This window comes from Poecilia formosa, unplaced genomic scaffold (genome assembly GCF_000485575.1).
Source record: "Poecilia formosa unplaced genomic scaffold, Poecilia_formosa-5.1.2 Scaffold53, whole genome shotgun sequence".
NCBI classification, from domain to species: Eukaryota; Metazoa; Chordata; class Actinopteri; order Cyprinodontiformes; family Poeciliidae; genus Poecilia; species Poecilia formosa.
The window spans coordinates 1,991,943-2,016,786 of record NW_006799992.1 but is presented as its reverse complement, the minus strand read 5'-3'; the positions used below and the strand labels follow the sequence as shown (position 1 = coordinate 2,016,786).

Below are 24,844 nucleotides of genomic sequence, written 5' to 3'. Positions count from 1 at the left end.
CTGCAAATAAATCATAGAGCATGAAAGCTACTGCTGATTCATCACCTTACAATTAAACTAGGACATAAATATGTAAAGGTCTAACATGAAACGCCACAATAAAATAAAACAGTGCATTTCTATAGTCAGTTTTATGGTCTCTTTTCATTAGTAATATTTATTGTATATAAAAATATATTGTATACTGTGACTTCTTGGACGTTCCTAAATATTTCTGATTGTTGTAGAACATTGCTTTGTATTTATTTATTCATTTACTTAATTATTCATTTGTTTATTTTACTTTTCGAAAATGAAAGCATTAAAATACTTCACTGAGAACAACTGTTTTAGGAACAGTGCCATTATGAAACATGATTTATGTGACAACAGTAGACAATCAAACAGGTGCTACGAAATGGCATAGTTGACATTCCAGTTTGTAAAATGATATCATTTTACAAATGATATCATTTGTAAAATGATATATTTATTCAAAAATTTGAATAAATTCAAAAAATTGGAAAATTTGATCCTCAGCCACTGTTTTAGTTTGAATAGAGACATTTAAATGTACTCTAGATTCACAAAGTGCTGTGAATTTGCCCTTTGTCTGGTGCTGCAGGGGAAGTGTGAAAGGTCTCACCTTTTTATAACAGGCTCATATTAATAACTTCCTTCCTTCACTAGACTGTACATGTTGAGAGCCGCAGGATTCACTTTAACAAGAAATATCATGACGATTTATGATGGCAAGATCTTATGTCTTGAGATCTCAGTTCACTCCCACTGCACACCCACGATAAACTACAACATGATCACAACCAAATGAAAGCTCTTCCTCGTACTGAAAATACAACATCTTGATGATTTTTTTATTATTATTTGTGTTTTGCTCTTTCATCAATATTGACAGTTGTCAATATATTCAGTTATTTGGAGTAAACTTTAAAGTTGAGTCGCATAAATTGAAATACAGTAGAAATGATGATCCGAACACACCCCTATTTTTTTATTTTTTTGTGAAAGGAGTCAATTAATGATTTACCTTATAATTAAGAAGAAGATATTTATCTATCTTTTTTTTTTCTTCCAGAACTCATTTATGTTGGAGTAGTGGTACTGAGAAAAGGAGAATGAACACCCATCTGTGTGGTTCAGGAATGAGTGTAAAAGTGTGCTTCTTGTCTTTGGCACCAGCCTTTAAAACTGATGGACAAAGTGAAAGAGTGCCATCTTCAGACCAATGCGGCCTGGAGGCTTTGATGGGTGCGAGTGTTTGCTCCCATCCGTTCCTCCCTGCTGATCTCTTTTTAACACCGGCCGCACGAAATGTTGGTCCCAGTTAACACGGGTTGAAAAGTGTGTTCAGGTGTACATGTGAGACCCTGCGTGGTGTGAGTGTCTAAATATGTGTGTAGGGGACGGAGGGGAGGAGGGATGGTCAATTGAGAGGTGCGAAGTTTATGATCTTGCTTGTACTTTCTGCTGCACTTACGGAGATCCTCACACATTGTTTCCCATTTATAAAATGCTTTACTGTGTTGTTTTTTTGGGGGAGTGGGGGTGGGGAGTGTACACAACTAGATTTTTATGTCAGAGCTTCAGTCGTGATCAGACTGGGAGAACAAAACAATTAACATTTCAAATGTTTTTAGGCTCTAAATGCAAGCCTGGGTGAGTCTGTAATGAGTGACAGCAGAGAAAAAAGAGGAGGAGGAGGAGGAGAAGCGAAAAAAGAGGGGGTGGAGGCAGAGGAGGAGGGGAACAAGTCGAGCGAAATGTTCCCCATTACTGGAGTCGGGGAAGACAGCAGCTGTGCATGGATTGACCTCAGCAGCAGCAGCGGCGGCAGCAGAGAGGACGTAGTTAATACGCAGTGTTCCCTTTCTCTGGTCCCACAGAGTGACAAAGAAAAGTCCAAAAGAAAAAAAAACAAAAGGGGGAAACATTTTAGACGAATGCGACTCCTGGAGTACAAAGTGTGAAGCAGGTAGACGGAGAAGAGAGGCATTTAGGGAGCGAGTGTGAGTCTCTGCCTGCGGGTGAGAGGGCAGTCTGCGTCTTGAGGGGGGAGCTGCCCGATCGTAGCGCTCCGTAATGCATTGTGGAAGAGCGGGAATGCTGACTGACCTGATTGCACTCTGAGGTAAGAACGGATGTCCGAGTCCGAGAGGAAATTTATTTGAAATTCAAAGAAAACAAAAGCTGCTGTGATGCTTTCCCGTTTTTAAGGATTGCCTAATGAATCGGTAAAATATCTGGTTGATCAAAAGTTCTAAATTTACTAAAATATAAGCTATTTCTGGAGGGGGGAAAAAAAGGGAGAAACTCAACAGCTGTGTTTTTTATGTACTTCGGTTGACTTGCATTGAAATTAACAACAGACTGGAAATTGAAGCTTATGCATGTCGCTTTCATTCATATTAATTTCAGTTCTTAAATTTTCAGACTTTATTTTAAAATTCAGTATGAGAGTCACATATAAAAACTCTATTTTTAATATATATTTCCAGATGAATATTATCTGTTAATTTAATTTAATTCGTCTTCCCTGGAGAGGCGTGCGGATTCAGACAAAACCTGATATGTGCGTTTTTAATGCCGAATCTCAGCTTCTTGATGGAGTTAAGAAAAAATAACTCCATCAACCATTTTAGATCTTCTGATAATTTCAGAAGATATAAAATGATCCTCTGGTTACATCTAACTCATTCATTTCTAGCCGAGTTCAACTGCAATAATAAAGCCTCTTAGTATTTGCTCAAATGGATCTTTATTGTGCTAATTACCTGTGCCAGATGAATTTATCCCTTAGGGAGTCCTTTCGCCGACCAGGTAGTGTTCCAGACCGGTCACCCGGTCAACCAGGTCAAAGGTCATCTTTTTTGGTGGCTCAGGTGACACAAATGGTTTATTCAGACATTGTGGCCACCTAAGAGTGAACTCAGGGGAGCTTTGTGTCTGACGCTTGAAACAAAATTAGCTGAGCACTAGTTCTCGCAGAGCTAATGATGCTGGATTTTTTTTCTTTACCACTTCTAATGTTAAATATTACAGTTTTGTTACCTCTTCACTTTGTCAACGGGATGGCCTGTTGAAATACCTCCTGTGAGCGTTTACGCACAGCAGAATCGTCTAATAAAGATAAAGATAACTTATTGCGTCTATCATATTTGACTAACCCATAAAACAAATGCGACTTTTCTTTTATTTCTTTGTGAAACAAGCATGTCCGAGAGTCAAAGATAAAAGACTCGTCACACTGAGCGAGGCGAGAGACTCGGACACTGAGGGAACGCGTGCGTCCTAAAAGCTTTCCGGGATCAAAGCCTGCGTGTGCTTGTGTTTTCGTAGATCATGTTGAGGCAGAAACCAAGCCAAGCTCATGCGCTGCTGCATGTGTGTGTGTGTGTGTGTGTGTGTGTGTGTGTTGGGGGGTGGGGGGAGGACCTGCATGTGTGCTACATGTGGATTGCAGTTTCTCACGGCCATCCTAGTTGATGCCGTGACTGACAGCCTTGTTAAATTTCAGTAAAGCATGAAACATGACATGAAAGTGTTGTGTGTGGGTGTGCGTGCCTGCGTGAGTGTGTGCGTGTGTGTGTAAAGCGATCCATATGAGAAGTCTGGCCGACCTTTGACCTCTGTCTTAAACAGCTAAGTGCTGCTTCTTATACTCTCTCAGCAGGATCCTCTAATCAGAACCATAGCAGCACAACGGCGTCCTCGCCACACACACATCAACACGCAAGACATGTCCTAGTTTCCAGATAACCGGAGTTTAGCGTCTGCCTCGCACTTTTTCCTGCGCACTTACCTATGATTGCGATAATTTGGAAACTACCTGGACGTATGCTGCCTGGTTGAATTTTCCTGCGACTGCGTTTTACCCTGTGTGGGACTGTGTGTTTGGCAGCCTGCGCGTGCCCCTGCACCTTGACGGTGTGTTGACACAGTGATTATATGGCAGCTGGTACACATTGGCCCTCGCTCCACCCTGCATTTACTCGTCTAATTAGTTCCTGCTCCAAATAAGAGAGAGGAATTTTAATAGAGAACCACTGGTCTGCTGTCTGTCTCGACATAGCCTCACACAAAGCCGTGCGTAAACCGAGCCTGTGTGCAGGGAGTGTATGCTGCGGTGGAGACTGAAGTACGGTTTTCCATAATCTTACCCCCCCTCCCCCCAAGAACCCGTACACACTGATTGACTTGACCACATGTCACAAGTACACCCCTCCAAAGTCAAGGCTGAGTTCAGTTTCTAACACGGACATGTTTAACGGTGAGGAGCGACCTCTCCGCTGTGACCTAACATGACCCCGCTGGGACCTTTGAACTCTTACAGGGGGTTGAGAGCAGCGATCGAGCGCAGGATGGAGATAGGGTCACAGGTGAACAAGGGAAAGTTAATATCTGTCACTTAGACTGTAGTTAGCACTTTGAACTTGGTGGCACCTTCTGCTACTGACAGCAGGTTGTGATTTATTTGAAAATATGGGATGGCATGAAATGATCAGGATGTGATTGGATTGGTAAAAAATGTCGCAGTGTTTGAATATCTACACGGAAATTTAAGGCAGTAATCGTGAAATATTGTCTAGATGCTTTAATTTTCAAATTACAAATTCTTACTGGGAAAATAATGCAACATTTATTAAGTTATTTTTAACACAAAGTTGTAATCAGATCTGCACAACTGTGGAAAAGACAGAACCATTTTTCTTCCTGATTTTTTTTATGTTGCATTTGTATTACTCTCTTTAACGTCAGACATACGCCAGGAGCTTAATTTATAACATTTCAGTTAAATGGAGGCAAGCATGTGGAATTAGGGCAGAAACGATGTGTGTGAGCAAGACGATCTGCAATCTTGATTCTGTTTCATTAACTTTGTCAGGAGGAGTGGGCCAGGATGAATGACCATTCAAAGATACGCAACATGTTGGACCTAAGTCATGCACTCTATCAAATCCTAAGAAAATATGTAAACGCCTACATTTTGAGAAAGTTAAAGAAAAAAAAAAACAATCCCCTCCTTATTCTGTCTCCTGGCAAATAAAAATAATTTTGGTATTCCTGACTGATCTTGAAGAGAGCAGGTTTATTTTGAATGACTATCAGACAGTGGAAACTGTTATCTCTTTTTATACTGTCAGTTTCAGCTGCATTTGTATTATTTGGTTTTGAATTAAAGACAACAATTTCGACTTTAAAAAAATCAGCCTTTGTTATAGTTTTCGAGTAAACTTTTTCGGTTTCTCCTCCTTAAAAAAGTAACATCAGTATAGTTACCTGATATTAGCTGATGGGTAACTCCCCTTCAGTCCTTTCTCCAAGCTCAAGTTCTTGTAAGCAAGGGAGATGTGTACCAGCAACAGGTGGGGGAGGAGCAGCACTCCATGACTCTAAAGGACAAAAAGCCATTTAGAACAATATTATTAACTTAGGCAGTGTCTTTAGCATGTCATGAGTCCGTAACAAACTTCAGAGTTTTTTTTTGTTTCTTTTTTACTGTAAATTATTTTTGCACTTTGGTAATGTTACAAACCCAGTCTAATTGAAAAAATAATAAAATATGCTTCTTTTATAATTTGCATAACAGAACACATCTCCTAGAAGTGTTGAGGGATTTTTTTTTTTCTTTTGAATCACATCGTTTTATAATCCTGGTACAATGTGTTTGACTCATTAACACCATTTTATGGGGCTTGTTTATGGGACACTTAACACTGGTTCTTATGAGCTGCTTGTGCGTAATGCATCACATTTGTGTGTTTGAGGCTGTGTGTTTGCAAAGTAATTTACTGTCTTCTGATCTCTCCGCAGGTGAAGAAATCACACAGTGAATCTCATGTTCCAGACCCTTCAGACGCCAGGTATGCTCATTTATATGTGTGCGCTGTTGACACCGTGTGCGTGTGTGTGTCCTGTTTCTCTGATCATGGTGCAGAGAGGTGAGGTTTCACTGCAGTCGCAAGCAGTGGTGAGGTCATCGGTACTTCCCAAAGGCTTCAGTTTCTGAAAACCACACACACGCACACGCACACTCACACTCACATGCAAAAGAAAGATATACTGATTACCCCGAGCTGAAATGCAAATGACACATACCATACATGCATTGAGAGCAACGGGAACAGATCCTTCTTCTGGTGTATCCTGCCAAAATGTTCGAGATCATGTAGTTTAAAGTTAAAATATAGAGTACCTTTTAATATAGAGTTAAAATATAGAGTACATATAGCTTGACCTTTATTTTAACATCTCGTAACTTTATAACCACAAATGTATTAGGCTTTAATGTGGTAGACAAACAAAAAGTAGTATGTAATCATGGAGTAGAGGAAAATGGATGTATGGTTCTAATGTTTTTAGTGATAAAAATCTGAAAAAGTTGACATAGTCCTGATCAAACAAATCAGGACTAGGAAGAGGACGAGGAAGTAATTTTTTTTAAAGCTTTTATAAAGCTTTTGTGGTGAGAATATTTTTGCACACTGAGATATGCCAAAGTAAAATCCAGTTTATGTGGGAGACAGGTATATAAGTTGCTCTGGCTAGATGAAACTGGAAATGTACTACCGTATTTTTTGGACTATAAGTCAAGTCGCTACTTTTTTCCTACACTTTGAACCATGCGGCTTATAGCCCGGTGCGGCTTTTCTGTGGATTTTTCTTCAACCACCAGGGGGCTCTTTAGCAGGAAGCGAATCAATGGAAGTCATAATTAGAAATCAAAGAAGAAAGTGCCAATTTTCATTTAGCACAAGCACATGCTAGCAGCAAGCACGATGTATATCCGAGAGCGGCGGAGATACCAGCGGCTTATATATGTAGGTTTCCAGTTTTCTTTTTTGTTTTGTTTGTTTTTTTAATTGTAGCTGTGGTTTATAGTATGGTGCGCTCTATAGTCCGGAAAATACGGTAATTGGCCTGAGAACAGAATATTAACATTACGCATCATCCGCACAGTAAAACCTGGTGGTGGCAGCATCATACTCTGAGGATGCTGTTCTTCAGGAAGACAGGGAAGCTGGTGAGAGCTGGTGAAAAGATAGACGGAAAAATATATAGACCAAGTGTCGGGTTCCCCTCCCAGCAGTACAGTGACGGTATAGATGCAGCCAGAGCTACCGTGGTTTGGATCTGGGCATATTCATCTTGTAGTAATGGCCCTGTCATATTCTAGATCTAAATCTAAACAAGAATCAATTGCAAAAGTGCGTCTCACAGATCCAATCTCCATCTGTTTGGACTGAACTATTTTTAAAGAAGAGTGGGCATAAATTTTAGCCTCTACCCTCCAGAAAAAGCTAGAAACATTCCCCAACTGCAAGCAATGACTCAAATCATTAGTTTTCACATATTTGTCTTTAAAAAAAACAACAACAACAAAAAACATGCTTCCTTTTTCTTTAACCCCTAGAACCCGACGGACCCACTGGTGGGTCCAGCTGCCACTTGACCTCGGCTTGCTCTGTAAACAAAGGCTCCACGTGCCTTTACATTTTTTTTTATTTTTTATTATCCGCTAAAAGAGGCTTTAATCTTTCAAAAACTATTCCGCATAAAGGTTTTGCCCAAAATGTTAAGATTTAAATTTATTTATACCCCCTCAGGGTGTAAGAGGTTCACAGTTGGTCAGTAATATAAAATCACAATAGAGTAAAAGGAAATTTGTCATTGTAACACAACCAAAAGTTAGAGGTCTATAGACATTTTTACAAGGCCCTGAATTCTCTAACTCTACAGCTGATTGTAAATGGGACATTTTACTGACATGAGGCTTTTGTTTTTTTTTTTTTTTTTTGCTTCTAAAATAATACATTCGACCAAAACAACTGGAATGAATATAATCCTTAGCTGCATCTTAGCTGAATCTGCTGTATGTCTCTGACTCCAGCGAGCCGTATATTTTACTAGAATTTTGCTCATTTTAGTCAAAGGCCAGACGTAATGTAAAAAACAGAAAAGAGTTTATGAAACACCAAATCCTGCCACTGCCTCTCGAGACGAGCAAAAACAGAGAGGGGGGAAAATGGGCAAGGAGGGGAGAGAGAATTATTTCCTGCTGTTGAAAGACAAAAGTAAGGATGGATGAAGCGTTTTGAACACACAGCGGAAAAGCAACTGTGAAACTCTGTGCACATAATATAAAAGGCATTATTTTAGTCTGAGTGTGCAGGTGAACGCCATATCTTTCTTGCTTAAATTCTTTGTTCTTTGCACATTTTACTTTTGGATGTCTTCCCCAGGCAGCTATAAAATGTTTATTATGTATCTTGACTTTGGTTTGCAGTCATGTGTTGAGATGTAGAGATATCTGCAGGGACGTTCGCTCTTTCCAGCGACAGCCCGCATTAGTTTGGTTCATCTCTGTGTTTGTTTGGCCTTTGATGTACTGCACAAAAGGAAGAGTTTGAGAAAACCTTGGGGTCAGTGACTAAGGGCTCTTTATAAGAGTCCACACACACAAGGAGCTAACAAAGAACTATGTCCCCCCCTCCAAAAAAACCCCTCTTCTTCTGCTGCTGTGAGTCGTTAGTGATGACTTGCAACAAACTTGAGTTTTGAGTTGGTTTTTCCTCACAATGTGCATGCATTAACAGTAGCAAAGAGTGATTTATTTCTTCAATATGTGTTTCGTTCCAACTTTAAGAAGTAATATAGATCTCGATAGTCATCGAGGGTCAGTAATATTTGAACTCCAGCTGTTATTTTATCTCTTCTGCCTCTGACTGCCCGCACACTCACTCACACTCTCGGTTTACCATCACCACCTTGTGCGTTGATCCGTCCCAGTCATGCGCGTAGAGCACGTTGTAAAAGCTGAAGCATGGCAGGCTGTGGGTTTGTATTGCTGCCCGCAAGTGCACACACACACACACACACACACACACACACGCACACACATTCGCTCACAAGCGCACACATCCCAGTCCATAAAATAGCCAGCAGGCCCATAGTCAATGTCTAACGCCTCTGAACACATGCTCGGCTAAGCTGACCGATACTGAGCAGCATGAGGTTTACGACACTGTGGGAATACTGAATGTGACTGAATGTGCTCACTGGGAGTCTTACATATTAAATCAAAGAGGTAGGTCCTCCAGCTGTGGGGGCGTTTTTTTTTTTTTTTTGGGGGGGGGGGGGGGGGTTGTTGAATTTTTTTGTGTGTGTCATTCAAGAATTGCGGTTCATCTTATTGCTCCCTGCCCCTCCATCCTCGCCTCTGTTAGGTCTATGGAAATGCAGGACCTAGCCAGTCCTCATAACCGTGTGGGAGCCGGAGACTCGACAGGCTCCAAACTGGACAAGAGCAACCTTGGCAGTCCCTCCATCACCACTAATGGAACAGGAGGTGAGCAGGCAGAACACGTTTTACCAGCTGTGACTGAGCTGGAGAGGTCACTTTAAGTCGTTTAACAGTCTCAAAGTCTCTTTGTCACATTATGACCCCACACTTCAATTTATTCTGGTAGTAAGACGGCAACACAAAGTAAAGCTAAATTGTGGAGACAAAAATTATTTTATTATTATTATTTTTTTTTACATCTAATATAAAGTTTAATTTTTAAGTCTAAACGATTTTCTACCACAATTGCCCTGTCTTTATTTCTATCCAACTCTCCCGTCGCTGCTGAAGAAAAACCTCCTTGCAGCATAATACTACCACCACCGTGTTTCAAAATGGGGCATTGTCTGTTTACAGCGAAGCGCGGTTTATTGTTCTACCCTACGTAGCATTTTGCTTGTAGGCCAAACAGCTCAGTTTAGTCTCATCTGACCAAAATAAATATTGTTCCCCATTTTTGTTGTGTTCAGTACAATGCTTATGGCAAATGTACAAATGAGGCCCTTTTTTAACTTCATGGCTTCTAACTTGTCAAGCTGTTAAAAAACTCAAGTGGTACAAATACATTAAGAAGGGATTGTTATTTCAATGAAAAATTCACTTAATGGAAAGAAAAAACAAAAGGTGTGTCAACTCTGACAAAAATGTTTATGCATTGTACTGGAAAACACAAATACACATATTGGGCAGTTCAGTTCCTTTGCTCCATTCTTAGCCAGGAAAAGATTGATATAAACATCATGTCTCAATGATTAAACTGCTTGGAAGAAAAATTCAAAGATGGAGACAAGATTTAGTTGTCTAAAAGCATATCTAAGAGCTAGACAAGTGGAAGTATTTTTTTTTAAATTTCTAAATACTGAATATTATATCCTATGTAAATGCGTAAACTTAAAATTCTTCCAACTGACTAGAACATTATAGTACATTTTACTTTTTGTAGAAAAAGAGTTTTTTAATTTCTACATCCACCTTAATGATCAATGAGATAATAAAAATGATAATAAAAGAAATGTAGCGGTAAACTTTTAGCAAGAATGTGATTTTTTTTTTCCTGGTTGCCAAAACTGTCTTAATTTTCCTCCTGGATAAATCCTATTTTTGTGCAATATGAAGTTAAACACCAAGTTACAATAAACACTTCGGCATTCACTGCCTAAAACCTTAAAACTTACTTTATTTTCAGAAGTACAAACCCTGTGAACAGCTACAGACCATCTGATAGAAAGCACACGTGCAAGGCACACACTGAAACGTGGTTCAAACAAAAGCATTTGAATTCAACGTCATGAAAACTGTTGTAAAAAAAAAAAAAAAAATGTGCTTAAGATTTTCAACATGCACAGATTAATACAGGATGAGGACATTTATGGAGACGAACATTAGACATGCACATGCAAATGTCTGAGTGCACGCCCACGCACACACTGGAATTAGTGCTTTAGTAAATCACCACAGAATGTGTGTAAACACACAGTAAAGCTCTTCTGCTTTCCTCGGCTAACCACTTGGCAAACTGCGTCTCTGTGTGTGTTGAGTTTAAGTGCAAGCCCAAAATCCTACTGGAAACTATTTCCTCTACAAGAGCATTAAAGCATCACTGCTGTCTTAGATGTCAACGCTAGCTTGCACTTTTCTCTTCTCTTTTCTTTCTCCACCAGCCTTTTCTTTTCCCTCCCTCTTCCACAATTTATCTTTTTCTCTATCCCTTTACGTCACCCTTTACTACCCTATTCTCTCAGTGGGCTTCAAAGGAGTTTAACAATGTAACAACACAGGATTTAAAGGTTTTATTGAAGATGATCCTTTGATCTAACCACAGTTTGATAGCAGACGATAATCGGAAAACTTTCATCTCGCAGTTTGCTCGTCTCCACGTGCTAACGGAGACGCGGCTACATTAATAGCATCGGCCCCGGGCAGACTAACGCCAAATTCAGACGCCATCGAGTCATTTGTGATGAGCTCACAGTTAATAGTTAAAACAGACAGAGTCGGGACTACACACAGACAGCCAAAACAAACTACATAACCAGCATTCCCCTCACCTGACATCAGCCAACACTCAGGCCCACGGGCCATCTCCACAGCAACTCATTTGTCTTCATTACAGCTGGTCCACTGGGCTCTATTGCTCCCTGAGGGGATTAATGAAGCCGACCGGAATTAAATGGAGTTCTCATATGGTCGCTGATGAGTTTTAATCATGTTCAAAGAAGTGACCAAGGACCGTATGCAATATATAAAGAGGGTCAAGAGGCAGGCTGTTTTAAATTGGCGATCACGTCCCGAAGTTGGTTTCTTTGTTGCTTGGAGGAAATCGTTTACGCACATATGCACATGGATGGAAGCAGAGAAAGATGCATCAAACAGCGTTTGCTCTCGGTTCACATTGAAATTCTGTTTTCTAAAATGGGTATAAAAATGTTAACTATACAATTTGCAACAACACATTAGACCACTGAAACGGTTCCATCTTTTATTTATTCACACAGCCACCCAGGTTTACTTCTAGGCGAATCTATTAAAGTTTCTTTTGAGTTGACACTTTTGCGGTGGTGAAATAAATAGTCTTTTGCCTCCTCGTAGATTCCTTCTGTTTTTGCTTATTTGCCACACTTAAATAATTTTACCTTTAATATTAGGGTAAACATGACTAAACACAAAAAGTGTTTGCCATTGAGTCTTTTACATTACCACTGAGAATTGTCTTCTTTGCCAAAATTGTGCTTCTTATTGTACTTTTTTGTCAACCTTTGCTTACGTTTCTCAAAGTTAGCCTTTGGTTTCATAACTTAAATAGTCAAGCCAAAAAAAAAAAAAAAAACATATTCCAAATTTTTCCTCATGTACTTTAAACCAATGTTTCACAATCATCTGTGTGATGCAGTTATTAATAATCTACCATGGATCATGCACCTGGTTTTAGTTGCATCATATCCTCTCCATCTTCCCGCCTTGCACTCCCGCAGGTGAAAGCATGACCGTTCTAAACACGGCTGATTGGCTGCTGGGCTGCAGCAGCCCGCCCCCTGCCTCGGGTTCCAAGGACTATGGTACAGAGGAGCATGTGTGTGAAACTCATAGAGCATTACGTTAACAGCAAAGAGGGTCAGTCTGTGTAGTAGAGAATGATTTTTCTGCCAGGGCCCGGCCTGATTGGCTTTTGTTTGCTGTGCTGTGTTGTTTGTGTTTGACATGCCAACACTGAATTTATGACGGCGTGTGTGGTCTTCAAATGTAGTTATTGCAGAGGTTCCCACTGGTCAGAGGATCGGCTTTCATGGATTTGCAGGGGAAGTCGGTAGATGTGAAGGGAAATTTGCCAGGTGGTTTTCTGTACATAATTGTGTTTTAAACGTAATTATCGAATTTCATGGTATTTATCATTTTCAGGAACTTGAATGAAAAACAGGAAGGCGGGTACATTAAGGTGCTCAGTTAGGTTGTAGCTATTTAAACTTGATACCCTCAACGGCGAACTTTGATTAGCTTTAAAAAAAAAAAAAAAAAAAGGGGAACCCCTGCACACAACTTTCTGTTGACACACTGGAATTGCAGAATTGCATGGTGATGTATTTGTTTATTTGCTTTTTACCCTGCACGATTTATGGGTTTTTTTTGTTTGTTTGTTTGTTTTTTTTCATTTTATTTATGAAACATCATAAGCTTAAAAGCTATAACTCTATTTCTTGTCCTATTCTTTTAAGTGAAAACAGAGCCTTTGAATAGCAGCGATACGGTCACCACGACAGGCGACACGGCACTGGACACATACGCCGGCTCAGGTAAAACACGTCGAGCATTTCAGCTCGACGCACACAAAACCATTGTCTCCCGTAGATATCGTCATCATCCGTTTTAGCTCGGTGGCAGCCCTGCTGAAAGCTTTAATCCGCTGCACTGCTGTCTGGCCTTGGATTGCATCATGAAAGAAGGCTGGCACGAGGATGAGAGACATTTTCATGTTTGTCTTTTTTTTTTTTTTTAGAATCACAAACAGCCCTGTGGTTCTTTTACACTGCGAAACCCACACGCGGACACACAAAGCATTTGCGAGAGCACTTAAAAGTAGCGGGGTGTTTGTCAGTACTGCGCTCTGACATCTCAATGACCACAAAAAGACATTGTGTTTCACTGTGAGGCCCACTGTAAGGTTTTTTTTTTTCTTTTTCTTTGTGGACTCTCTCTCTGCAGTGGAGAACTTGGCTTTTCTCCATTCAAAATGCTTCAGATTGTGTGTTTACTGGAATAGCATTTCAGCTCCAATAAGCCAGAGCCCTTGAGTTATGCTGGTCGTGAAGGATTTTTATTATAAGCAAAGCTAAACACCGGTTTCAAACTTTCTTGTTTGGGATTATTTTACTGCTTTCAGTAATCACCAGCAGCGGATACAGCCCTCGTTCGGCCCATCAGTACTCTCCTTCGCTCTACCCGTCAAAGTAAGTTTGCTTGCTTTTTCTTTTTCTTTCAAACACATCTTCGATGAGGTAGAGTTGTCTATAAGCTCACCTCGGTTTTCCCCAGGCCCTACCCTCACATCCTCTCCACACCACCGGCTCCTGCAATGCCAACATACGCTGGCCAGCCCCAGTTCAGCAGCATGCAGCAGTCAACCGTTTATACAGCCTACTCGCAGACGGGACAGGCCTACGGACTCTCCACTTATGGTATGAAAAGCAGGCGCTAAAAATGTGTTTAATTTTGCAATGGGTAGTAGGCATCTTTCATCCAGAGATTAAGCAGCAACAGGCGAGGGAGGGTTATCTATAATGCTAGAATTAGGTCAGGCTTGGTGGCAGAATGTTGGAGTTGCTCTGTTACATTGGTTCTCATTTGTTCTTTTTTGTAGACTTTTGCTTGTAATTTCTTTTTTTTTTTTTCGGTTGAGGCATTTCATGTTTACACAATTATTCCTTGTGGTTTTGGAAGCTGTGCAGCTAGGAGGTTTTTTTTTTTTTTGTTCTTACTTCTTTACTTCTGGATAGTTGTTATGATGCATAACCGTGGCAACAAGGTATTGTTTTTCACAAACGAAAGCATGTGATTAGCATCTCAAAAGCTCTAGTAGAACCTGAACTATGACCTCAAATTTGCAGAGAGAGAAGAGGGAAGTTTGAACCATCGTTACCGTTGACCATCGCCGTCTCCAATGTCTCTCTAAACATACCACCAGACAGAGATATAAAACGTTTCTGCAAAAGCAAATGAGGTGGATTAGCGTTGCTTGCCATCAGCTGATGATGTCATCCAGAACATTTTCTGTGAAATATTGTTTCTGGTGCCCAGAAACTGACCTGTTAGCATGTCATGACCGTCGTGAAGCCGACATACATCACCATCTCCAGCGACTCTTTGGAGATACTTGGATGACATGAGGTCAGGACACTGTTTAATTTCCCTTTGGGATCAATGAGTTATTTTTGAACTGAATTAAATTGAATCTCTTTGTTTCTTTTTCTCCTAAAAGCAAGAGAGAACTCTGGTCTCTGACTTTAAACCAGAGGGACAGCAAAGTGGAAGGCTTCAGGGGTTTTGAAATCGTAACTTTTAAAAACCTTGGTATAACTTAACCCTAGAAACTAGAATATATTTTTTTCAAAACAAATCAGGTCAGAAGTGCGTTCAAATCAAACCACCTGTTAACACCCACGGCCTTTGTTGGAATTTTGTTTTTTGGAAAATAGAAGGCCACGGCACACCCCTTCAAATAAAGTGTTACCAATTTTGGTTCTAGTTAAAACTGTAGGATACTTTATACTGAAGCATCAAATTCCACCAGGCATTTAACAGTTTTACTGATGCTAGCAGAGTCAAAGGGAAAAAAAACTAAAGAGTTACTGTGAATCTCATTGCAAGAGAGATATTTATGGAAGTGATAACGGCATAACCAGTTTTTATTTGTTCTCGTCACAGATCTGGGTGTGATGCTTCCTGGGATTAAGACGGAGAGCAGCCTCACTCAGAGTCAGTCTCCACTCCAGACTGGCCTCAGCTACAGCCCCGGCTTCACCACACCTCAGCCCGGACAGACTGCCTACTCACCCTATCAGATGCCAGGTCAGTTCAGTGAAACGTACATATTTCTCTTCTGGCTGGTCCTGGGAGTAAGATTACCTCTTCGCAAAGGTTTTCGGTTCCACTTTTTCTGTTCTTGTATTTTGTTTTCAAAGGTTCCAGTTTCACTCCTTCGTCAGGCCTCTACGCCACCAACAACTCTGTGTCCAACCCTGCCAACTACACTGCCACACAGCAGGTACTGTGCAAACACACACACACACACACACACAGTATTTATCAGTCTAGTACATCAGCATTCGCTTTCCTGCACTCAATAAGACAAACGGTGCTCCATAACTGTACATAATTGTTTGACAGATTTGATGTCTGTCGAAAAGCTAAAGTATTTTACGTCGTTTAAGTTGCAAGATATTTGAAAACCTAAGCAATTTGTTCTTTTGCGGCAGAATGAATAAAACCTTACAGCGATTTTGCAACCTGGGGAAACATTTGAACAAAGTAGAAAATTAGCCTCAGTTAAAAAATGCTTTGTCCTGCAATATTTATTTATGTCCACATGATAAATGGTATTCTGGCACTGAAATGCTAATAAGAGGGTTTATAATGTCTGTTTTTTTGATAGATGTGGTTGTTAATAAAAGAAACCCAAAGTTTGGCCAAAGTGGGTGGAGAGTGTGTGTGTGCGTGTGTGTGTGCGTGCGTGTGTGTGTTTGTGCGCTTGTATTTCTCAAGTTGTGAGGACAGTTTTGATTTAATGCCCACACTCAGGGGATACGGCACCAATTTGAGGACAAAAGCAGTTTAGCATAAAAAAAAGACAAATTGTTTAAAATAATCGATTTTAAGGCTATGGTTAAGCTGGTTAAAGTTTATGGTTAGGTGATGAATTTTAATGTGAGCGAGCAAAAATGTTCCCTTGCATATTGGAAACGCTTTACTGAATTAAAAAAAAAAGAAAAAGACAAGAAAAAGCACAAGACCAAAAGGAGGGACTGGAGTCTGGCAGAAAACAATTAAGTCTGTCCACATTGTAGAATATGAGAACAGACTTGCGTACAACTCTTTGTTTGACGACACACCATCTGTGCAAAAATGTTTATGTGCATTTATGTGGTATGCTGCAGTTTATAAAGACTTCCAGAGATGGATGTACTGACAGTTTTAGAGAGCTGAGTCATAAAAGTGCCCATCTCCACTTGGTCATTTAAACGGAGAAGCACAAGGCTTTGATTGTCTCTGGAATATAAGATAAAGACTGGAGGGAATGAAGGATTAGAGAAATGAGAGGGGAACACTAGTAAAATCCGCTCTCAGAAGGACGTCTGGGCCGTTTCCTGGAAACCGAAGCATGTTGCTTCTTGTACTTCTTGTCTTTACTGTTTATGTGCTCACAATCAGCGTTATCATCTGCAGGATTATCCCTCGTACACGACGTTTGGCCAAAACCAGTATGCGCAGTATTACTCCCCCTCCACTTACGGGTCGTACATGACCTCCAACAGCGTGGATGGCACCGGCTCCACGGCAGCCTACCAGCTGCAAGATCCCGCTCCTGCCATGACCGGACAGGCTGCTGAGATTCACCCAGGTTTGTAAGGTTCCTTAATACGTCTGAGAGTTTGACACCACAGTGCTTTATAGTCGAGCTAAACCGAAATGTGTGAAACAAGGGAGGCAGTAAGATTTAGATGCATTTTTTGTCTACTTGTTTTGTCTATGAGTAACATTTAAATTGATATGATGTTCTGAAATTCTGAAGCGTGCAAAGAAAAAAATGGGAATCAGACACTTCTTCACACCCTTGCAGATTTTTATGTCAATAAGGTTTCAATTGGATTTTTGCAGCAAAATTTAATAATTGAATAGATCAATCTACAAATGAGATACCCCTCAAAAGATAGGGGCTGCAGAGGAAGAATAATTTCAATCAGTCAAGAGAAAAGTATTTAATAACAACTTTACGTTCAAGTGACGCCGTGACAACAAGTTGATCGAGTCAACAAGATTATTGTAATCCATTGCAACAGAAGTTGCAGAAAAGAATTTGCAGAAAAGCCCAAACGTTAGCGTAACAAAGATCAAAACCATGTTCTAACCACTGGGTCACATTTTTATTTCCAATCAGCTAATGCTAAATATTGTACATGTGTGTGCTAAAAAAAACATACCAAACTGTGCCTAAAAACATAACTTTAGATTCCACTGCACGGTTTTCCTTTTCTTTTTTTTTTTTTTTCTTGTTTGACTTTGGTTTGTCTTGGCCGTAATTCAGAATCACTGATTAGAAAAGCTTATCATTCTTGCTGTCGCTGACTTTTTCCCCATTCTTTAGCCTTCTCACTTTTTCCTCAATCTCCCAAGCAGCTCCAGTGTGTAACTGTCCTTTTTCTTGTTGGTGTTGTTGTTGTCGTCCGTCACATGTAGTGTGTGTCTTTGTTCTCCACCCCCACTCTCACACTCTCCCTTTCCACTCAGATTGAGACATAACAATATGAGAGTCGAAGCTTAAGGTCTGGTTCTAGTTACCAGGCAGCAGTAGGAGCATATGGCAGTGGGAGGGCGTGCTCGTGTGGAAGAATGTGTGTGTGTGTGTGTGTGTGTGTGTCTTTGTGCGCATTCTTCTGTATTCCTTTGCAGACACACATGCAGTATCTATGCAAGAGCAATCAGATCGCACAAGTTTTCTCCTTCTCGTTTTGCTAAACCTTCACATGTTCCCGTTATCCCAAAATTTGTCGAAACAACCAATTGTTCTTTTTTTTTAGGTTTCCTGCTTTCTTTTAAGTTGATCTGGCGTTCCAGTTGCATTGAATTATTAAATTTGACAGCCAGTACAAGTCTGATTTAGAGCAACAGAACACTTGTGAAATCAGCTCTAACCACATTATTGCTTTCCAGTGCACTGGACGTAGTTTGATTGCTTGTGTAGTTTTGAGGTAGATTTGGGAGGATTTCCAAATATGAAATGTTTCAAGCATATTTTCTGTGTCTCTGTACTCGCTCTCAGGGGACTTTGATACAGTGCAGAGCCCCTCCACGCCCATCAAAGAGCTGGACGACAGAGCCTGCCGGAGTGGGGGGTCCAAGTCTCGCGGCAGGGGCCGCAAAAACAACCCTTCTCCTCCCCCTGACAGTGACCTGGAGGTAAAGAACTAAAGAACTCGCTCTCACAGAGTACTTGGAGTTCTGAATAAACAATCTATTCAAATCTCAATGGAAATATGGTATTTCGTTTGATTTTTATCCAACCTGCTTACTGTTGACCACAATGCAAAGGATAAGAGACGTGGAACAGTTTTCAGTGTCTTGTACAATAAAAGTATAAAGCCAAAACTTTAAAAAAAAATTATTTTGGTTGTTGTGAAATACTTTCTTATCTCTTTTGTTTGGTTCTGCAGAGAGTGTTTGTATGGGATCTAGATGAGACGATCATCGTCTTCCATTCTTTGCTCACAGGCTCCTATGCGCAGAAATACGGCAAGGTACGTATGACACCGTTCTCATAATCTGATAGAATTACATCACCGTCGGTTTCTTCTGGAAAAATCTTTCCATCCAGACTGAACGATCTCAGTCAGTTTGGGGGGGAAGTAGGTAAAATGTTAAAGACATGCCTATCTGTCGCTGATAGAGCTTCCCTACTAAAGTAGAACCACTATAGACGAGACACACTGATCCTATTACAAATGCAGTTATGAACTGGTTTTTCAGATCTTGCACAAAGGTGTACTAACACAACACTAAAGCCATCTCTTGGATTAAATTTTGGATCATTTTGCCATAGTCTTGCAGACAAAGGAAGGAGGAAGTTGCTCTGGTCAGATGAGATTAGCATTTTACTTTTTGGCTTACATGTAAGATGCTTTGTGTGGTGGGGGTGAAAAATGGTGGTGGCAGCATCATGCTGCAGGAATGCTTTTCTTTAGCAGATGCAGGAAATGTGATCAGAGTTTGTAGGAAGATGGATCTCAACACGAGGTTATTTTATGGGCAGAGTTAGCACCAACAGCCACTGTAAATACAGCAAAAAAAAAGGTGTTTCTTTAAAAGTGTTAACTTAAGAAGGATGAACACATAAAATGTTTTTTTTTTTGGTAAAATAAAGTCTAAAGTTAATTTCCCTTCTCATTTATGGGCTGCTTTATGTTGGTAAACTTCATAAAATACTAACATAATACAATGACGTTTGAGGTTTTAATTTGATTAAATGGAAAAAAAAAACGTTCAAGTTGCAAAACATCGTTTCTCCACAATAACTGTTGTTATATTATCACCAGACTAATTTTTAACTAATTGGAATTTATAAACACCGCTGCAAACGTGAGCTACACAGGCTGATTTAAAGCAGCTGGCGATTATTAAAACACAATGTTTACACACACACAGTCAAAATCTGTTAAACTGTGATAACAGCGCTATGTATTTACTGTGTGCCTGGAGCTTATGCTATTGTAGTGGTGAAATAGTTGGGGGGGGGAGGGTTTATAGAAGAACTGATAGAAGCATTTCTATGTCAAGCACTACTTTTTTGGCAGCGGAGACAGAGCTAACGCTAAGTGAGCACCTGGTCCTGTTTTGCCCCGAGAGCAGTTCGAAGGAAAATTCACCAGCTCTGAGACGAGAGTCCAAGACTACACAAAACGTACTCAAAAATAACAGAACGAGTCCTCGATGTGCCTTTATTTCTCTCAGTAGATTACTTATGTTACATTAAAAGTTCCAGGAATGTTACGGTCAATTTATGACCACGTACACAGTAAAATTAGCCTTTAAATGAAGCTATTCATAACTGTCAATGCCTTCATTAGTTTAATCACAACCAATGAGAATTATGTGCTAATTTCTTACTTTGAGTAATGCTTATTTCAATTTTCTCTAAACTTATTTGGTGGTCTCACTTTATCACACACCGGCTACACTGTTTATACTTCCCTTTATTTTAACAGCTCCTGGCTCTGATCTCGGATCATGCTTTGTGCCCCGGGTTACATCTATTTACTGGGCGACGTTGTTCCTGTGTGCACAACTGCAGCTACAGCAGCCAGCCTGCAAAAGGCTTTTAAAACCTGCTCAGGTCTAATATCCTGATCCTGTTGGCAGTAAAACAAAAACTGGCAGAACACACACGCGCACACACACACTCACAGTGTGAAGCCAAACTGGCACGAAACTCCCTGGCAGTTCAGAAGTTTTACAGATGCAGTTTTGTGGGCACAGAAGTACTTTGCATTTGTGCAGTATTTTTTCTTTTTTTTTTTTCCCCCCCCTCATTTAATGTTTGGCAAATTACATTTAATGGGTATGAGAAACGTCCTGATGAGTTGTAAATTGGTAGAGTGTGGGGGTGAGACATGGAAACACATGTGGACTTAGCGGTTGATCCAGCTCGGTTTCTCCCACACTTATTGTGGAGAAACAATCAGGAAAAGTTTTAACTTGAGGTCTGCAATCTGGTAATGAGATTGACTCAATGTCTTTCGGGGCGTACCGTTAACTCGATGCACTCTCCGTTAGGCATAACAAGGTGCGAGAGGTTTCCAACTGTTGTGGGCAAACGCAGAATTGCCTTAGTGTGGCGGTTGGCGGTTTATTATTGAAGTGGCAGCACATCCGTGACATGTTACCCACACACACCTGCAAGGCCTGGTCATAAATAACAAATACAGGGCAGGATTGGTCAGGTTGGCCTCATGTTGAGGCTACAACCTTATCACACCCACTTTAGGTGAATCAGGATTACCTTTAAACTTAAGGTTTTCCAAAACATCCCGTTAAACCAGCCACTATGATACCTTTAGGATAGTAATATTATGCTTGATTAAATAAAAAATAACACTAACAATAATATTAAAGTCAGCAATTTTGTGCAATAGCTTTTTATTGTGCTTTTTTTCTGAACTTCTGTGCATTTAATAAAGTTTACTTTATATGTTAAGCTTGAAAATTAAATAAATAAATAAAAAAAAAAAACAAATTGGTAGAACATAGGTTTTTGCTTTGCTTTTAAGGTCTAAAATTCCCAAGTTAATGTTTGTCTCCAATCATGGCTGAACAATTGGATTTATCCACATGATGAAAATACATCATATCTTTGTCAAATGAAATACATTTTTATAATTAAATTTGTCCAACAACATCTAATTTTTAAAAGACAATCATCCCTGTTCATGCAAGCCTACAACGAGTAAACATAGAAAATAGTTTTCAAGACTCAATGTTAAGAAAGAGGACACTCGTTTTGTTTTGTTCAGCTCAAACACATTTTACATTTTCTCAAGATGATAGGAGTGATGCACGTTATTATTTCAAACTACATAGATTTTGTTTGGAGGGGCTGGAATTGGAGTTGAACTATTTTAAAAATCAACATTTTAAAATCACGTTCAGATACTTGGAACTGAACTGGTTCAAGAGGAAACGCATAAGCAACTTGTGACCCCCGAGCTTTCATTTCTTGAGAGAGCAAACTAAAACTGGGTTGGCTGCTTTTGAAAACTTTTAAGAGGACGAGAACATTTATGATCATTCAATGTTTTGAATTGAGAAACTTGCTTAGCATTTTCTCACCTTCTATTAATTTGACTAATTTGGTTTTTGTTTGCATCAATCCCAAATTATAATTGACTCTACTGATTCAGAAACTACAAGACATAAATTCACTCTCATTAACAGCTTTTGGGGATATCAGTCACATTTATATCAAACTCTTTATGTCTCTCAGCTGCAGCTTGATGCAACGTGCAACTGAACTTGAAACATTTTTTTTTTTTTTTTTTTTTAAGATTATGAGGGAAGGAAACATTTTTTGACAGAAAGACGAAACCATTTGGACTTTAATGGACAGCACAAAGCACATAGTTGGCCATTTCTCCATTGAAATAATTATAATTTTACTGACTCAAAAGTGAGTACACTCAGTACTCTTGTGTAATTCATTATTTTTCTACTTATTCTCAGCCCCACAAATGTTGTCTGTGCAAGTTTCCCTCTTTTTAACTTTCACTCACCCTCCTGTAAGTATCTTTCTATTCTAGTCATCTAATAGTGTCAGCGAATTGTGCAGCAAGCTGTCGACCCGCGCTGACCCGTCACAGATGATGGTTTTTGCAGCTGAGCCCCGGGCTGGCAGGGTAGACTGCGTTCTCCCAAACACACACACACACACACACACACACACACACACACGCAAACCATTCACATACCAAATAAACTAAAGCATCTGCCTCCGAGGGTACCGACTCTCTGCAGTACGCACAGGAGGGGACGCACACACTTCATTTTGCTCACCCTGTTGTCCTCCCCCCGGGCCCCCCGCAAGTTTTAGGAATGTTGATGGGACAGGGCAAGTGCAGCTTGTCTGTCACCGTCTGGTGTGATGAGCAGAATGTACCAACTCCAGCAGTGGGTGGAGGGCAGAGGTGTGAATTGGAAAAGTGTGCTGATTGTAAAATGTTATTTATTTATTTTTTTTTTTTTTTACAACTGGACTGGAGATGATAAAATTGTTCTTTTTAATCTTTGTTGTGTTTTATTCTTTTTCAGGACCCTCCGATGGCAGTCACACTTGGTCTGCGGATGGAAGAGATGATCTTCAACATGGCTGACACACACTTATTCTTTAATGACCTGGAGGTGAGAGATGACACAAAAAAACAATCAAATATATTTAAGATAACTGGCCTATAAATTTAGCACAAGGGCATTCTATGTATCAATATACTACTACTGCCCTCTTGTGGTTAAAAAAAAACCCACTCATTTTATTTCAATTAGTGAAGGGCTCTGCAGAAAAACAATAACTTTTGACACATTCTAATGTACTTTAGGTTAAAACATAATTTAGAGAAGAACTGAGATCGAATGAAAATGAAATTTGTATTTTTATTTATTTATTTTTTTTAATTTACAAATAAATATCTGAAAGGTAGGGTCGGTGTGACTGAAAATTGATTTATTTATTTTTTGGAAGGTAACTGAAGCTCAGTCGGATCCTGTAAGCATCATCTGAGAGTTTTCAAGTCTTGTCACATATTCACAGTTGAAGTTTGATCAGGACTTTGATTGGGCTATTTTGACACAAACAATATGAAGACCAGTACGCTTTGATCCAAGCTGCTGTAACTCCGGCTGCGTGCTTTACAAATTCCTGTTGGTTCAAGCTGCACTTGTCTGACCTTTGACCTTTAGCAAGTTACCTTCTGGCATTGTTTTGAATTTGTCTCCATCCGTCAACTCTGACGGAAGGGGGGGATAAAATGTGGCATAACATTTTGTTCTCTGTGGTATAATTGTCTCATTTATGTGTTTGTCAATGCAGGAATGTGATCAGGTACATATTGACGATGTGTCTTCAGATGACAATGGCCAAGACTTAAGGTGATTATGTTATATTTAACTGTTCTGCAAAAAAAATAAAATAAAAAATGAGCGCTACTGCATGCAGCTCTCATCGTCCTGGGTGAAACTCTTGTCTTTAATTAGCTCTCTGGTTCCTAAAAGTCGTTTTAAAATTGCTTCGTGCAAATCACTTTTTCATGACTAATAATAATTAAGCTTTTTTTTTTCTAACAGAGCAGACTTTTTAAATAAAACATATCATTATTATTGACAGTACTTACAGTTTTGCAACTGATGGCTTCCATGCAGCTGCAACCAGCGCCAACCTGTGCCTGGCTACGGGGGTCCGCGGTGGGGTCGACTGGATGAGGAAGCTGGCCTTCCGCTACCGACGGGTCAAAGAGTTGTATAGCACATACAAAAACAATGTAGGGGGTAAGCCAATCAACAAGGAATCCCTTGGTCACTAGTTGAAAGGAGACATTGTTCAAGAACGTTTCTTTTTTTTTTTTTTGTTCACACACACTCATCACTGGCACAAATGTAACGTATCTTTCTGGGATTTCGTTTTGAATCGTTCTTTTTCAAGGGTAGAACAATTGTTTTAATGCTGGATTCTTAAAAAAAAAAAAAACAAAAAACATTTACATTTAATTTGTTGTGTTAAAGGTCTGCTGGGCCCTGCAAAGAGAGATGCCTGGCTGCAGCTAAGAGCAGAGGTGGAGGCTCTGACCGATTCCTGGCTCACCCACGCACTCAAGTCCTTGTCCATCATAAGCTCAAGGTTCGCATACATTTTTCACGGTCACTCTTTCACTCAAATTCTGAGCAACATCTTTTCTTCTTGCTGAAGACGGTCGATGCATTGCGTCTTTGATTCGAAGGGCATAGATAAGAAAAAAAAAAGAAAAAAAAGCATTTATTCAATAATCAGCCTCCGTTATCCATTGACGTTGCTTTCACCTCCTGCAGGAGTAACTGTGTAAATGTGTTGGTGACAACGACGCAGCTCATACCGGCGCTGGCGAAGGTTCTTCTGTATAGTCTTGGATCGGTTTTCCCCATTGAAAACATTTACAGTGCTACAAAAATAGGTATGGAACCGCACACACACCACACACACACACGCGCACACACACACACAGG

General features: G+C 40.0%; 1 protein-coding gene across 1 annotated transcript in view; it reads left to right on the top strand.

Moving 5' to 3' along the window:
- eya4 (EYA transcriptional coactivator and phosphatase 4) overlaps positions 1-24,844 on the top strand; it is a 57,745-nt gene that overhangs the window by 19,990 nt on the left and 12,911 nt on the right. The window contains exons 3-18 of the mRNA XM_007552959.2: positions 5,812-5,861; positions 9,225-9,346; positions 12,313-12,396; positions 13,051-13,128; positions 13,716-13,782; positions 13,868-14,010; positions 15,257-15,400; positions 15,514-15,596; positions 16,775-16,949; positions 18,369-18,505; positions 18,760-18,843; positions 22,904-22,993; positions 23,679-23,737; positions 23,973-24,133; positions 24,368-24,482; positions 24,671-24,792. Of these exons, the coding sequence (XP_007553021.1) occupies positions 5,812-5,861; positions 9,225-9,346; positions 12,313-12,396; positions 13,051-13,128; positions 13,716-13,782; positions 13,868-14,010; positions 15,257-15,400; positions 15,514-15,596; positions 16,775-16,949; positions 18,369-18,505; positions 18,760-18,843; positions 22,904-22,993; positions 23,679-23,737; positions 23,973-24,133; positions 24,368-24,482; positions 24,671-24,792 (1,714 nt within the window). The remainder of the gene's footprint in view (positions 1-5,811; positions 5,862-9,224; positions 9,347-12,312; positions 12,397-13,050; positions 13,129-13,715; positions 13,783-13,867; positions 14,011-15,256; positions 15,401-15,513; positions 15,597-16,774; positions 16,950-18,368; positions 18,506-18,759; positions 18,844-22,903; positions 22,994-23,678; positions 23,738-23,972; positions 24,134-24,367; positions 24,483-24,670; positions 24,793-24,844) is intronic.